Below are 15,254 nucleotides of genomic sequence, written 5' to 3' on the forward strand. Positions count from 1 at the left end.
AGTATTTGCTATAGTTACAATTTTTCTAATACTATTGGCTTAAGATCTACAAGTTCACTATTGTTAAACAAAGAAGGTTTTATTTATTCAATAATATCAAATTTAGTTATTCTGTATTGGCTTTATCATTTTTTAAAATTTACTCTTGTATGATGTAATTAAAACTTGGCTGATAATGTCTGTTATTGTGTTATTCTCCATTTAAGGGTGTAAAAATTTAATATAAAATTGATATAATATATTTTTAAAAATATATTGCTTGCAGGAAAGTATAAAAAATCTATGAATACTTGAAATTAAACAGAATTAAAAAGTTTCTCCCAACAACAAACTTTGATTAACAGTATATCACTTAAATTAGATATTTCTAAAAATATACTTTTGGAATGTTAATTTACATATATTAATTAAAATTTTCTTTTGAATAGATGGTGATTTTCAACTAATATTAAATGACAGCATTATCCCAAAAAAAATAGAATAATGAGTATTTTTATTGCTAGTTATAATACTATACTGTTTCTTTGATATATTAGAACTAATAATATTAAAAATTTTAAATAAAAGGATGAAGACCACGAAAAAAATAACCAAATAATAGCTTAATGCAATGTCCCGATTGTCATGTTTGGGTTTGGTCATTCGAATGTACTGAAACAGATGCAGTTAGTAAACGACAATTGTTCTTAATTTATTTTACACAAAGTCGTGTTTTACTCTCTACTACTCGTGAGCCTCCACCATTATTAGTTAAGCTTTTAAGTGAGCTTTTGTTTCTCCAATATATAAGAGCATATAATGATATCATAGCTTTTACTTCTATGGATGCAGAAATTGATTATTCTGTTCAAAATACTCATGGAATGTATTGTTTCAAGGTTCATGGTGAAAATTATGGATGATCACGCATAAAAATCTAGTCAAACTAGCTAGTTGTGAAAATAAAAGCAGTGATATGCATGAGTACTCTCTGAGTACATTACAAAGCACAACTCTAATTTATATTTTGAGGTGGGATATGGTAAGGGGCTGGGTATGTACCAATGTAATTAAGGATTAAGATGCGAGACAGATGGACATATGAGAATTCATCGACATCTGAGATGTAAACATGGTTAGGTACCAAACCGGGAAAGGAGCTAGCAGGGACACAGAAAGGTTCATTCCTGGAGATGAAAATGACGAGATCTCCGATGTCACCCATGAGAACAGCATTGCCTTTTTCGTCTAGCTTTAACGTCAGTACACAATTTGTTTCATTTTGGAAACAGCATCGATGATCTCGTCGAGTTTCCTGTATATCTTAACCAAGAAAGTCTCACTGGTGGTTCTTGACTCAACCAAGTGCTCGGTCGTAGAGCACGATTGCATAACCTCGTGTGCGCACGGCAGCAGCTTTTGAAGGTTTTGAAATCCCAAGCTCTGCAACTTGGGGTTACCGCTTGGTTTGCAGGGATCCCATGACCCGATGACGTGGCCTCCAAATCCGGGGATGCGAAACATGTCGTCTTTCTTGGAAAACATGACTCTAAAGGAGAAAAAGCAGGGGTTTTTTTATCCTGACGTTGGTCCACTCGCTCTGAGCAGCGGCAGAGGGTCTGCAAAAGTTGAGCTGAGGTCCCAAGAACTTGACAGCCACAACACAGTCTTCATCCTCTGGAGAAGACTAGGACATTGACACGTACGTGATGATTTTGGTTTGGCAGTGAGGCAGAGCCACAAGAGGAGGAAGCGAGATGCATTTTGGGTTTGTGTCCGATGCATATGGGTTTAGATCATCTTGGAGACGCAGGATCCAGTCGTCCTTGTTCAGAGTAGCTGCCCAGCCATGAGATGCCCCAATCGTCATCACTGCATAATCATATAGATCAGGATACACCAACTAATAAGGCACCTTCTTACCCGAATTAGTGGTACCACTTTCAGTAAAGTCACTAATGGTGAGTTTTCCTAGAGTCGGTCCACAAGCAGAAGCACAAACGATGGAACAAGGAGGGGTTTGAAGCAAGGAAGAAGAAGAGAGGACCTTCTCATGGCTACAGGGCTGAGCATCGAGAATCGGCTGAGAAGCAGAGACATGATTAGAGAATTTTCTTTAGGAGAAAAAAAAGACAAGAAGCTCTGCACTTCAATTGATGCCCGAAGAAAATGTTTTACAAAAGCGACAAAGCCTTACCTTGTCCACCAATAGTGCCATGCTATGATGCTAACCAAGTACTACGAGATTTTTTTTCTTTCTGGAGTATATCATAGAGAAAAGTAATTATTCACATTAATTAGATATCTGACACCAATTAGAGGTATTTAATAATATATATTAAGTGTTACAAATTTCAATTTAACATCAGTTGTTAAATTTCGATATTTTTATCGACTCTTATCGTATGACGTCAATTAAATAAGAATAAGCAAATGTGTTATGATTTCTTTTGACATCAATTAAAAACAAAATACAACCCCTTAAATATTAATCGAAAATTAACTTTCTGAAAAAATGATTAGATGGCTGGCACCTCCACAATCAATCTCACCCAAAATATAAAAGAGAAAATTGCTGAATGGGTAATTTTTAAGTTTTAAATTAGAGGAATAGGATGTTTTCAAAACCAAGGAAGGATATGGCTGTTTTTACTGTTTGTCTCCCTACAAGGGCCCTAAGACAATTTTCTATTTTCAAAATTGCCATTATTGAAGTAAAATAACTAAAAATTTCTGATTAAATCCGATTTGGTAAACCGATTACACAAATTTATAAACCGAAGTCCAATATCATAAACCGAAGTAAAACCAAATGTATAATTTATCGACACCCCAACATTTAAATTAAAAATTAAATTTGGGATCCACATCTGGACGTAGTCCATCTAGCATCTCGGGCAATCCATCTCCGATTAGCCATCCGACTGACCGTTGTAATGGCGCGGAGAGTAAAAAAATCGTTAAGGCACAACAACACCGTGCCTCCGGTGTCGAGGCGAGTGCTCCGGAGTAACTCGAAGACAGCTCCGACGGAGCAGTCGCCCATACCGACCATGCCACCGCGACGGAGTGACCGGGTTGAACATCCCATTCACGCGAGTCGTCTCAATCCACGCCGGCGGTGTAGATTCAAAGTACAATTCGCTCCTCATCTTCTAGAATGGCCTGCTCAGAATTCTAAAAGTAAGTTACATTTATGAACTTCGACCTTATCTGAACTGTACTGGCGGTTTGTAACTCAAATTAAGATTGAAACGGGGCGCCTGATTGGCCTGATTTATGTATTAGCGGTTATGAACTCTAGTACTTATGTCTATATATTGAATTCAAACGGTTGGATTACTCTTATATCATCTAGAAACAGTTACAGAAGTTTATATAGGAGAGCATACGAATAGGGTAGTTTTTCCAGATCTCTGTTCTCTCTTTCGAACTCCTTTCGAACTCCCTCAAACTTTTCCCCTGGTTTGCATTTAACTGTTTATCCAGAATATTATATCTTTCCTGCATTTCTGAATTGTTGTTTTGGTTCAAATACAGGAATGGAAGACGGAGAACCTTCGAATACAGGCATGGAAGATGGAGAAGCTTCAAATCACCTTTCGGAAAAACTACCAAAAAGGGTCTTCGGCGATGGTTGCTACCCCGTTGGTGCTCGGTTGAACATATATTCAAAGGCCAATGTCATTGGCCTCCTTGTTGAGGCGTTAAAGGGTACTGAAGATCTTGAGAAGCTACTTCATTCCCAGTTTGGGAAGTTATTTTGCAACAGCGCCAAACTAGTCCATGCCCTTCTATCACGACAACTTGTGACCACGAAAAAACACGAGATTTGGTTCCTCTTTGGTGGACAGCCTCTGAGATATTCGATACGGGAGTTTAAGGAAATCACTGGATTGAATTGCAATCCCGAACCTGATAGCACAGAAGAAGAAGAAGATATCGGAAAGACAGGAATCTGGAAAGACCTGTTCGGAAGAGCGACCGCTATAAACGTGTTTGATGTGCTTGAAATGCTAAAGGACCCAGATCTACCCCGATGGAAACGGCTTCCATTGGCCCTAATCGTTCTTGTCGACGGTGTTCTATTTTGCAATAGCAAAAATCTGGCCCTCACCGAGAAATACGTTGAGATGTTGACTGACTTGGATAGGTTCATGCTGTATCCATGGGGGAGGGTATCCTTTAACAAAACAGTATCTCGTTTTCAAGCTCCGAAGGCAATCACGGATGCCGAGAAAAGGGAGAATCCTTTAACACGATTGCGCCGTCAACTTAAACAGAAAACTAGTGCATGCTATGGATTCCCTCTATCACTACAACTCATGGCCCTCCAATCTATACCAATGTTGGTTTCCAAAATTCCTCAACCTGATAACTTGAAGACTTTCGTTGAAGATCCCGAAAGCTGTCAAAACGTTATCACACTATTGCATCTTGGGGACATACTTGCCGTGGAATCCGATCCTCTGGTAAATTATTTGTAGTATTATATTTTGTACTATTTGTAGTCTTATTTTGTAGTACTTGTCTTAAAAGATAAGTACTCTGTCATTTTGGTTGATAATTTTGCAATTGTTGTTTTTGTCTTAGTTGTCTGTGAAACAGATGGTAGTGGATGATGGTGACAATGACCAACAGAATGAATTGCGTTGGGGAGATGAGGTAGAGGATGCCGAAGTTGCATTCATGCAGGAACTCATGGCCGAGGGGTACAAATTCACACCTTTGGATATTGCAGTGGCACCGACACCTATCGTGGATCTTAGTGATGCAGAGGACGAGGTTACCAATGAACAGGAACCTGAGCCATCCACCCGACCGAAGAAGAAACTGAAAACTCATCAAACTGAAGAACGTAAGATGCAGAGGAAGAGAGGCAGGGGCAAGAACTCTTCTAATCTATCGGAAGATGAAACCCCTCAAAGTGGACAGATTGAAGATCTTAAAAGATGGATAGTAAGTCAGAATAATTTGCTCCTTCGTAAGATTAAGACAGAGTTGGACAAGAGATTGGGCGTATACCAACATGACGAAGAAGATAACGATGTACACCAGTCAAAAGAAGATGGGGAACAGGATGACGAAGGACAGAATCCAAAAAAAGGTGGTCAAAAACCGGATGAAGATGAAGACGAAGCCGAAGATGGAGGTGAAGAAGGAGGTTATGATGGTGCACAGTCTAGCGTACGCCATGATGATGGTGTACACCCCCAAGATGGTGTACACCAGAAAGAAAGAGATGATGAAGAAGGGACCTCTACTTACTACGGCCCAGACCATTATTCTCCCAGGGACCATGCGTACTTGAAGACTCCAGAAGCTCCGACGAAGACCCCTGAACCTGAACAAGCCAATTCAGGAACAACTCGTCCACCTCCTTACTTCGTCAATCCGGATGAAGATCCACCTTCTGGCCTCAACGAGGTGAGCTAATTGTTTAGTCAGCAGCTGACTCTATTAAGTTTCATAACGTGTGTGTACTGTGCTATGTTTTTATGACTTATTCAGGTGGATAGTGGTAGAACAAATTTGGTGTCAGGCACCTTAGTAGTCTACAAACCTCAGACTCCTCACCCATTGAGCTACGCATATAAGAAAAATGAAGCGCAGACAGATGCACTGGATGCACAGGTCAGACATTAAACTTGTTCATATGATATGCATGTGTATACAGTACTCTTTAGGTATACGCTAGGTATACGATTGATATGTTATACGCTTTATTGTTACGGTGGTTTGTAGGCTGTGGCTAATGAGGAGGACTCAAATGCGGGGAAAGATTACCATACTGCGCCTGAGGATGCAAGTGATGCTTCGCAGAAGACCCCTTGTACTCCAGAACCCCCACAAGAAGTTGAGGGATCGTCTGGTGTAAAGAGAAAAAGTAGAGGAACAGGAAGAGGAGGAAGAGGTAGAGGAACAGGAAGAGGAGGAAGAGGTAGAGGAAAACGCGCACGCGTACGGTCGGACAAGATTCGACATATTTACACCGCAGATTCAAAGGTGAAAGCTCTATTTGTATCCAGATCGAAAGCTGCGTACAAACCACTCGAAACAGTGGAACAAGACCACTTCAAGCATTCCAGGAGTTATTATCACGTGAAAGAAACATGTAAGTTATATCGTATTCAAAGCAATTTATCCTTAAACTTTCATTGTTATCAATTACCAATTGCTCTCATTACAGCGACTTTTGCATTACCACTGGTCATACTGTGAACAATCAATTCTTCCTATAAATAGCGAAGCCTACTGAGTGGGTTAACACGATGGTAAGTATATAGTTAGTACTTACTGAATCTTTAATTATCTGTAATATATGTTATTTATGTTTTGTTATTCGTCAGCACATGCAAGTCATAATGGCCATGCTTTGGAGACGTAGAGGTGAAATATACTTGAAAGACAGGGTAGCATTTGTAGATACCTTGTTCATATCCATCATCGGCAACTACTACAACGATTTCATATCTGGAGAAAAAAATCAGTATGACTGGGGGAAAACCATTCAGGGCATTGTATTGGGAAAACCTGCAAAGTGGGCTAATCAACGTCAGAGGCAAATGTTTCTACGGTTTGTGGACGTTGTATACGTCCCGATGAACTGTGGGTCTGAGCATTGGGTGGGCCTTGTAATTGACTTTATAATGGGCAACATAAAGATTTTGGACTCATTCATCAGTCATAATGATGAAGCGGCTGTGGAGCAGTATACGGCGCCCGTGTGTCAAAGTATGCCATTTAAATTGAAGCGTTATTTGCATAGCAAATTAACGGAAGGCCTACGTACCACCCCTTACACATGGAGTCGTTTGGAGGGCATATATCAGAACAAGAGATCCGGTGACTGTGGCCCATGTGCGGCCAAATTCTTAGAGATGCATGCTGCAGGGCTTGCAGTGGAGGATATGGGTTTGATAACGGACGATGACGTTGACAGGTTAAGGGAGAAATACGCCATGGAGTCATACGAAGAGTTTGTTGGGAATCCGGCTGTTGCCAACACTTAGGACGAATGGCGAAGTTTAATGTTGAACTTGACAATTTATGAAAGGTGTATTTGTTGGATTATGTGTTTGATAATGTTTAGGATGTGGGTTTATTTGATAATTTATATGCTTATAATTTAGTTTACTTTACTATCTATTAATTGGTGTGTCAATTCGTAGTTCCGGGAATAATTTGGTATCCGTACACCAATATGCGTTTAGTTGTACATCAAATGCATCAAATGGGTGTACATCAAGATAAATTTGTTTATACTTTACTTTATTTTAGTATTTATTAATTGGTGTGTGAATACTTTGTTCCCGGCTTAATTTGTATCTATATACCAATATCCATTTAGGTGTACATCAAATGGGTGTACAACAAGAAAATTTTTTGTTTAGCCACCAATTTTACAAACTCATTTATAATCTGAACGGGTAACCGCATTTAATGTATACGCTCAGTTAGTGGAATTTTTAATGATTATATATATGCAACATAAACAACCGTTATCCTCACAAATCCTAAACCGCAGTTATTTTTTCTCCATAAACAACCGTTTTCTTCACAAATCAACCTCACAAATTAACTATGGCACCAAAGAGAGGGCGATGTGATGCAGATATCCGTGATTGTCAATCCCCTCTGATGGCGCTACCCGAAGATCTTTTGAAAAGGTTCTCGCATACAGTTGCAACTCCGTCCAACATATTTTCACACTGAAGCAAGTTTGCAAACGGTTCCAGGCCTGTACAGAAACCAAAAATTTTCTAGCATCGGTTGATCCCGTGGAATTGGAGATGCCTATTCCCGAAGATTTCGATATGCCTTTTATCGCAAGTTGGGAATTTCCCAACTTGTTGAAGAGGATGTATGACGCGCGCAATCCGGGTTTGCTGTTCATGAAGGGGATGCAAGACTACTTCTGCCGTGCAGACAAATGTGGCATAAAACTCATCAAGGAATCTGCAGATATGGGATACGAAACAGGTATTTACATGTATGGCATGTACATGAAAGCAGTGGTCGAAAACCCCGTGGGTTTAGAGTATCTTTCAAAACTAAGCAGCGGGGCAATGAGAAGAATAATTCGTAAAATTATTGATCGAGGTGAGCGTGGTTATGTCAATAATTTGCCTGAAGAATTCTCGAAGAGGAGATTTGAAACTAATGCTCAGTTTGCCACACTTTGGTCTTGTCGCTGTGGTGTTGCCAATGCTCAACTTGATTGGCATGACGAATTGTTAAAGGGGCCAAGCATGTGCACGCCGTGTTTTTGGGCACAGGAAACGCAAAAGTTCTTCGTATTTGTTTGGTATGCAGTGAGGTCTGGGCCGTCAATGGAAAAATGGTGACTAATTGGTGAAACTCAACAAGTTTCAGTGTGTACACCTGCGTTGTGTACACCTCGGCGTTGCTGTTATTTCAGAATTCATCGATTTGATTAGCATCCGCGAATATGTTTTTTTGGTTTATGTAATCGATTAGATTCCATATTTCGTACTTTATGATTTAATCTTTTGTTTAGGATCTGTACACGTACTTATTTAGGCCTTCTATGTATGTAGGTGTACTTTGTTTTGGTTTCTATCTATGTATACTTTAATTCTGTTGACTTTAATTAATTTCGATGGGTGGTTGTGGCAGTTGTTCGAGAAGCATTATCTCTTATATCTTTAAAATCTCAGTTAAATTCTCTCTGTACGCCTAATAACTAGAAAAAAAAAAGAACACCTCAATCTGGACTCAATATGTACACCTAAACTTGTACACTTGAATGTTACAGACATTTATCACATATTATGTATTTTGAGTATACAAACGACATTATCTCTTTTGTGGGAATTTTCGGAGAATATTTGGTATACAAACGTCATTATCTATTTAAAGTCTCACCTTACCTATTTCTGTACGCATATTTTAAAACTAATCATGATTTCGTCTATGTGGACTCAATCTGTACTCTATATCTCGGTTAACGTGATGTTGAGAAAACTTCTGTAATGATGACAAGAAATATAGTTTCCAAAATATAAAAAAGGTCTGTGTTGTTATTGAAATTTCGATTTAATCATAAATAAAAATAGTATTGTGGCAGAAATCATAAATGTATTGTGGTATATCATAAATTAAATTAAATCATTCATCATAATAGTTTAACGGTGAAATTTGCTTGGATTTGGTTATTCCCTGTATTTATTGTGGTAATTTAATTTTGCCGGTAAACGAAAAGACACATTTTCGTCTCTTTTCAACGTCTCTCTTCAAAGACAGCTATTCGGCTCTATTAAAACCGCACTACCTCTTTAAATTCAATCCCTTCAGTGTAACATCCTACTTAGAACCATCATAACTTCCTCTTTCATTCCATTTTCAATCCTTTCTCCTCTTCCTCAATCCATTTTCTTATCTTTTCTCTTTTCATCGAAATAAAAGATGGTTCCAAGGAGAAACAGAGGTGGTGATGGTGATTTTTCCTATCTTCTCTCACTCCCTGATGAATTGCTGGAAACAATTCTGGCCGCTACAAACCCAACTATAAGGGAAACAGCCCGCCTCCGTGCTGTATGTTCTCGTTTCAACCGTATCGGCACAAGCAGGAGTTTCTATCGAGCGATTGATCCCGCCGAAATCGTGCATGAACAAGCGGCGGTTCCACATTACCCACCGATGATGAGGAGATTCTATGACGCGGGTAATCCAGGGGTTATTTTCCAGAGGGGGATGCAAGCCTACTTTTTCTTGCACGATGGTGAAGGCGTGGAATTGATAAGGGATGCTGCAGAGAGAGGCTACGACCGAGCCATTTTTGTGTACGGGATGTGGCTCAGAGCAGTGCCAGAAGACTTCGTCCGTGCAGAGGAGTATTTGGGCAGGCTCACGGTGCAAAATCGGAGGAGGATGAGCCGGTTGTTGCTGGCCGACGTTCCACACGGATGGAATTTCGATTTGCCAGTCGATTTCACTGAGAAAGCGGCTGCCTTTCATCCGAGATTCCTGGCGCTGTACACCTGTCAGTGCGGGGTTATCAATTACTGGATCCAGTGGTTTGCAGAAGATTTTAAGCAGCCAAAGTGCACAACCTGTTTCTGGGCCCAAGAGACCCAAAGGTTCTTCCGCTTCATTAGGAACGTCGTTCCAAGCTGGCCGTTGATGCTCGATTGGTGAAAGCCGTAATATTAGTATTTTGTTGCATTCGTGTCTCTTTAATTATTTATGTTGTCATTCCGAACTACAACAGATGTTTTTCAAATTGCATGTCTACTTTCGTTTTTTAGTTGCAACTCTTACTTTTGTATAAACATAATCTATCTTAGTAGTTGATTTTATGATATTTATGATACTTAGGTTCCTAAATGTAGTAACTAATCATAAAGGTGTTTGAAATTTTTTTAAATATGGAGAATTTAGCCTTTCCCAAAATCGAAATGAAAGTGGCTGGATATCATTTCATATAGGACAGTAATTAATTATGTACACCTATTCACTGTAATTATTTATGTACACCTATTACCGTATACCTATAGACGTATAAACGTACACCTACTTACGTATACCTATAGACGTACACTGACTTACACTACAAGAAAAACATCATTTTACAACGGCCGAAATGGTCGTTATTTCGTCGTAATAGGGCTATTACGACGAACTACCGACGATTTCGAAATTGTCGTAAAGTCATCGTCGTAATATTTACGACGAATGTACGACGGTTTTAATAAAGCTATTACAACGATTATACGACGTTTAATATAATTGAAAATTAAAAAAAAAATAATTCGAATTAAAATTTAAATTAAAAAAAATAATTTACAATTTAAAATTTATTAAAATTTGAAATTAAAATTAATTGTAATTTACATAAAAACCCTAGAGCTCTAAATCTAAACCTAAATCTAAATCGTCGATCCCGTCATCGGCCTGCTCCCCATCGTCCTGGACGTGTTCCTTGCCGGGTCTTCGGTTTGATGCTTCCGCCGGCGCCTGATCTCCGGCTCTAGGAGGCTCAACCCCGAGAGATCGGAACATCTCCTCGTCCGTCTGCACCGGCGGTTGCGTCCTAGTGGATGACCCGGCGGCAGACGAACCGACAACCCATCAGCCCGCAGCTTGTCCAATTGCGCCATGAGCACCGGGTTGTCGGCTCCCATGATCTCGAAGACCGTAGAGCTGGTCGATCCTCGTCTCGTAACGGGTCCGCATCTGATCGATCTCCTGGCGGATAACCGTTTCCGGGACCCGGACGTGACTAGACGCCGTAGCTCTCGGGGTATCACGGATGGACCCCATCCCTAATACCCGCCCCTTTTTCTTTGGGGCAACCTACAAATATTTAAAAACATTATGGTTAGAAATTCAATTTAAAACTAAAGTTACATTAATTAATTAAATATAGTAATTAAATTTACCTCTTCGAAGATCTGGTCCATCTCCGCCACCGTCAGCGCCGGGGTCGATTGGACCGAGCTACCTCCGGGAGACGTTTGACGCGCCTGCTGAGTCAGCTGCGTCTGTCGCTCCTCAATCGCCGCACAGGCAGCGTTGTAGATCTCCTCCGACCGAGGATCCGTGAATTCGCCGTTACGCTTTTTATGCGTTTCGGCGAAAACCTTCGTCATCGGAGGAAGTTCTCCTTCGTTATCTTCGACCTACAAAATCAAAATGAAAAAATTAATTTGTATCGAGAAATAAGAGTTAATTATTTGAAAACAAAAAAAAATTAATAATTTTAATTTACTTACCATCATAAGCCGTCTTCCGGCAAAAGGAATCTGGCCGGAAGTGTGCGGGACGTTCTTCCGATTTCCCGCATCGTCAGTAGCGTTCCTGAAAAATATTTTCATTAGAATCTATTATAAGAAAAAATAATGTAAATATTATTGAAATTAACTACTTACCTAGATCCGGAACACTTGGCGGCCGTAGTGTGGTTGTGCGGATCCAACCAGTACTGGACAAGGCCCCGCCAGACGGTATTGGCCATAGGCGCCGGCTTGGCCTTGTCGCCGTCAACCTCCCACTTACGTTTCCAGTCGGAAACGGTGTTGTTGAGGCGGAATTTGACCTTCTCCTTGAAGGCCGTCTCCACACGTCCGTGTGCGGATGTTTCCCAATGCCAGTTTTGCTAGGAAAAAAAGAAGTTAGTAATTATTGTAAAAAGTTAAAATTTAAAATTAAAATTAAACGAAATGGTAAATTACTTACCGCAAAACACTTGAACCAAGTGTCAAGTGTGGTCTGATCCAACTTCTTCCAGCTGGTATGGGGTTGTACGAAAAACCCCTTGATGATATCCGCAACGTTACGACCGACTGCATTGTCGGTCGTAAACCTAGTCAAATGGAAAGAGAAAAAGTAAATTAATATCAAATATATAAAAATAAATATTAATTAATTTAAAAATATTGAAGGAAAAAAATTACGTACCAAAAGGTGCCCGGGGCTCGATCCGGGTCGAGTTTGTTCATGGTCTCACGACCGAGTTGCGCCAGAAGATCCTGTACCGTAAACTGGGCATACGGTACAGGCGGGATCGGATCAGCCTCAGGATCGGCCTGTGCGGGAGCCGCTGGTTCGGCTGGTGGTGGTGGAGGCGGTGCCGGCTGCGGAACAACGACCGGTTGGGAAACCGTCTGTTGTGTTCCCGAGGACTCCGGGATGGCTGATCCGGGTGCCGAGGTAGACAGGGCAGTACCGTCAGAATCGACGAGCTGTCGGTAGTGAAATCTCTTAGCCTGAGGAGCCATATCGACAGAATCTACAAAATTTTAAAAAATTTGTTACTAATTTTTCAAATATTTATTTAAATTTACAAAATCCGGGCCTATCTAAATTCTGAAACCTAAATCTAAATTCCGAACCTAAATCTAAATTCCGAACCTAAATCTAAAATAATATGTAATGAAATTAATTTAAAAAAAATACTTACAATTAATTGGCTAGGAGAGTAGGGAGAGTAGGCAGAGAGGGAGAGGGTTAGTTTTTTAGAGAGAGAAAGAGATTTATAGAGAGAGAGGGGGAAGAGAGGAATGAGCGATGAAGGGGAAAAACTCGCGTCCCTTATATATAGATTTTGTGATCATCGTAAAATCGTCGTAACTTTACGACGGTTTTACGACGATTTGGTTGTATAACTGTCGGTCCACTGCATGACATGACACGTGTCGTGATGGGAGCATTTGACCGTTACGATGGTTTTACGACGATTAAACCCAAAACCGTCGTAAAATCGTCGTAACGTCTAAACATTTATAACCTCGTACCTCGGATCAGGAGCCTATCCGGTGCAAACGTTACGACGGTTTTACGATGGTTTTGGGTTTAGTCGTTGTAAAACCGTCGTAAATTTACGATTATATTACGACGGTTTTACGATGTTTTTTAAAAAAGTAAGTAAACCCTAAATCTTATAAATGGGATATTGCATAAAGAACAATGCAAAGGTTATTGTATCCTAACATATAATAAGAGGTTTACAACTTTGCATGTATGATGGATTTATGACATGAGATAGTAAAAATTGAAATTTCATAATCTAATATATAACCTTTCACTTAACATTTACGAAAACATGCATGAACTTGTAAAAATGTATGTTTTTTTCAAATTTTTGATTTTGATCAGATTGATAGCATTTCATATAAAATAAGATAACCAATCAAAAAAAATTGTGAAATACCTTACAACCAATAAGATATAAAAGATTCAAATTCTTGGATTTCAACATTACGACGATTTTACAATGAAATAGTGTACTCGTCGTAAAACCGTCGTAACTTTACGACGATATTACGATGGTTCGTCGTAAAGACGTCGTAATGTTGAAACCCTATTCATTCAGGGCTTAAAACCTAGATTTAGGGTTTAGGGTTTAGGAAAAACCGTCGTAAAACCGTCGTAAAATCGAATTTTAGAGTTTTTAAAAAATTCAAACAAACAAAGTTACAAATTACATAATAACAAACATTCACTAAATACAATGCATGAAACTCAATCAGATTCATCTTCCTCTATTACTTCATCACCATCATCGTCTTCTTCCGCCAAATCGTCATCATCGGTTTCAGCAAACTCATCATCACTTTCTTCTTCTGTATCATCGGGAAAATCTTCAACTTGCCTGTTCCGAGGGTCTATTAAGAAAATCTCCTCATCAACATCTGGTTCAGACAGATCTACGCAAGTGTCCTGTTGAAGTGGAACATCCTCAACCCCTACAATCTTGCCCCTCGGAGCCACTTTAACTACAGCTAACCATGAAATTCCTGTTGATCGAACTCGAGGGTATGGCAGAAACGTTACCTGTTCTGCTTGAGAAGCTAATATAAATGGCTCAAACCTGTTGTACCGTCGTGATTTGTTCACGTCAACAACTCCAAACTTGTTTAGACGTACCCCTCGTCCAACAGTTGGATCAAACCAATCACATTTGAAGAGAACAGTTTTCAGCCTTAACAATCCAGGATACTCTACTTCAATTATTTCTTGCACAACTCCATAAAAATCGATTTCACCCCTCACACAAACTCCATAGTTAGTTGTCGCCCGCTTTGCACCGTGACGGTATGTGTGAAAAACATAGCCCCGAGTGAAATACATTAAGGCTGTAGTTATTTTGCCATCGGACCTAGTAGTAACTCATGGAACCATGTTGGAAATTCATCCGGATCATTCGGGTCCACCTAATAAGAAAAAAATTCCGCTTTTATTTCTTGATTTCGATATATAGCAAATTAAAGTAGTCTTTTAATTAAAATTTTATACGTACTTGCCCTTTTAACCACTGGGCATAGTGTTGATCTTTACGATCATTGATTTCAGTTTCAGAAACCCCAGATATGCATTCTTTAACCTCATCAACAAATGTGCTGAGAAAAACAACAAATAGTTATTAATACTGACAACTCATATAAAGATATTATTAATTAAAAAGGTACCTTTCATACGATGACAATTCTTCACAATTTAACAGGATATACGTATATGCACTGTGATAATCTTTTTCATTGGACCACCAAACATCTTTTAGTTTTCCACTAAGACGTCTGATCGGCGAGAATATGTCAGGTACACCTTCAACGGCATACGTATGGCCAACTCCTCCATCAGCATATCGACGAGTAGCTCTTTTGCGTGTTCGTACTTTCGGTGCAAAATAGTATGAAGTGAAGTGTGAAGTCTCTTGCGCCAAGCTTCCCGCCACAATTGAGCCTTCCACTTTAGCTAGGTTTTTGGTTTTACCTTTAAGATGCTTCATGAAACGCTCGAACGGATACATC

The 15,254-nt window shown here is 39.6% G+C and overlaps 1 protein-coding gene and 1 pseudogene across 1 annotated transcript; one reads left to right on the forward strand and one right to left on the reverse strand.

Annotated features, from left to right (window-relative positions):
* Nucleotides 1–994: 994 nt before the first annotated feature.
* Nucleotides 995–2,197, reverse strand: LOC18025844 (annotated as a pseudogene).
* Nucleotides 2,198–3,521: 1,324 nt separating this feature from the next.
* LOC18025845 lies at nucleotides 3,522–6,992 on the forward strand. Its single transcript, XM_024160437.1, has 6 exons — nucleotides 3,522–4,451; nucleotides 4,573–5,406; nucleotides 5,491–5,613; nucleotides 5,725–5,893; nucleotides 6,226–6,254; nucleotides 6,330–6,992. Exons 1-6 carry the CDS (start codon nucleotides 3,522–3,524, stop codon nucleotides 6,990–6,992), a joined length of 2,748 nt encoding a protein of 915 aa, XP_024016205.1.
* The last annotated feature ends 8,262 nt before the right edge of the window (nucleotides 6,993–15,254 follow it).

The sequence above is a fragment of the Eutrema salsugineum genome, unplaced genomic scaffold, assembly GCF_000478725.1.
Source record: "Eutrema salsugineum unplaced genomic scaffold, Eutsalg1_0 scaffold_11, whole genome shotgun sequence".
NCBI lineage: Eukaryota > Viridiplantae > Streptophyta > Magnoliopsida > Brassicales > Brassicaceae > Eutrema > Eutrema salsugineum.

Coding starts and splice junctions, on each gene's coding strand:
- LOC18025845 (XM_024160437.1), top strand. CDS start 3,522: ATGGAAGACGGAGAACCTTCGAATACAGGCATGGAAGATGGAGAAGCT. Junction 4,452..4,572: donor CCGTGGAATCCGATCCTCTG/GTAAATTATTTG, acceptor TTTTTGTCTTAG/TTGTCTGTGAAACAGATGGT. Junction 6,255..6,329: donor CTGAGTGGGTTAACACGATG/GTAAGTATATAG, acceptor GTTATTCGTCAG/CACATGCAAGTCATAATGGC.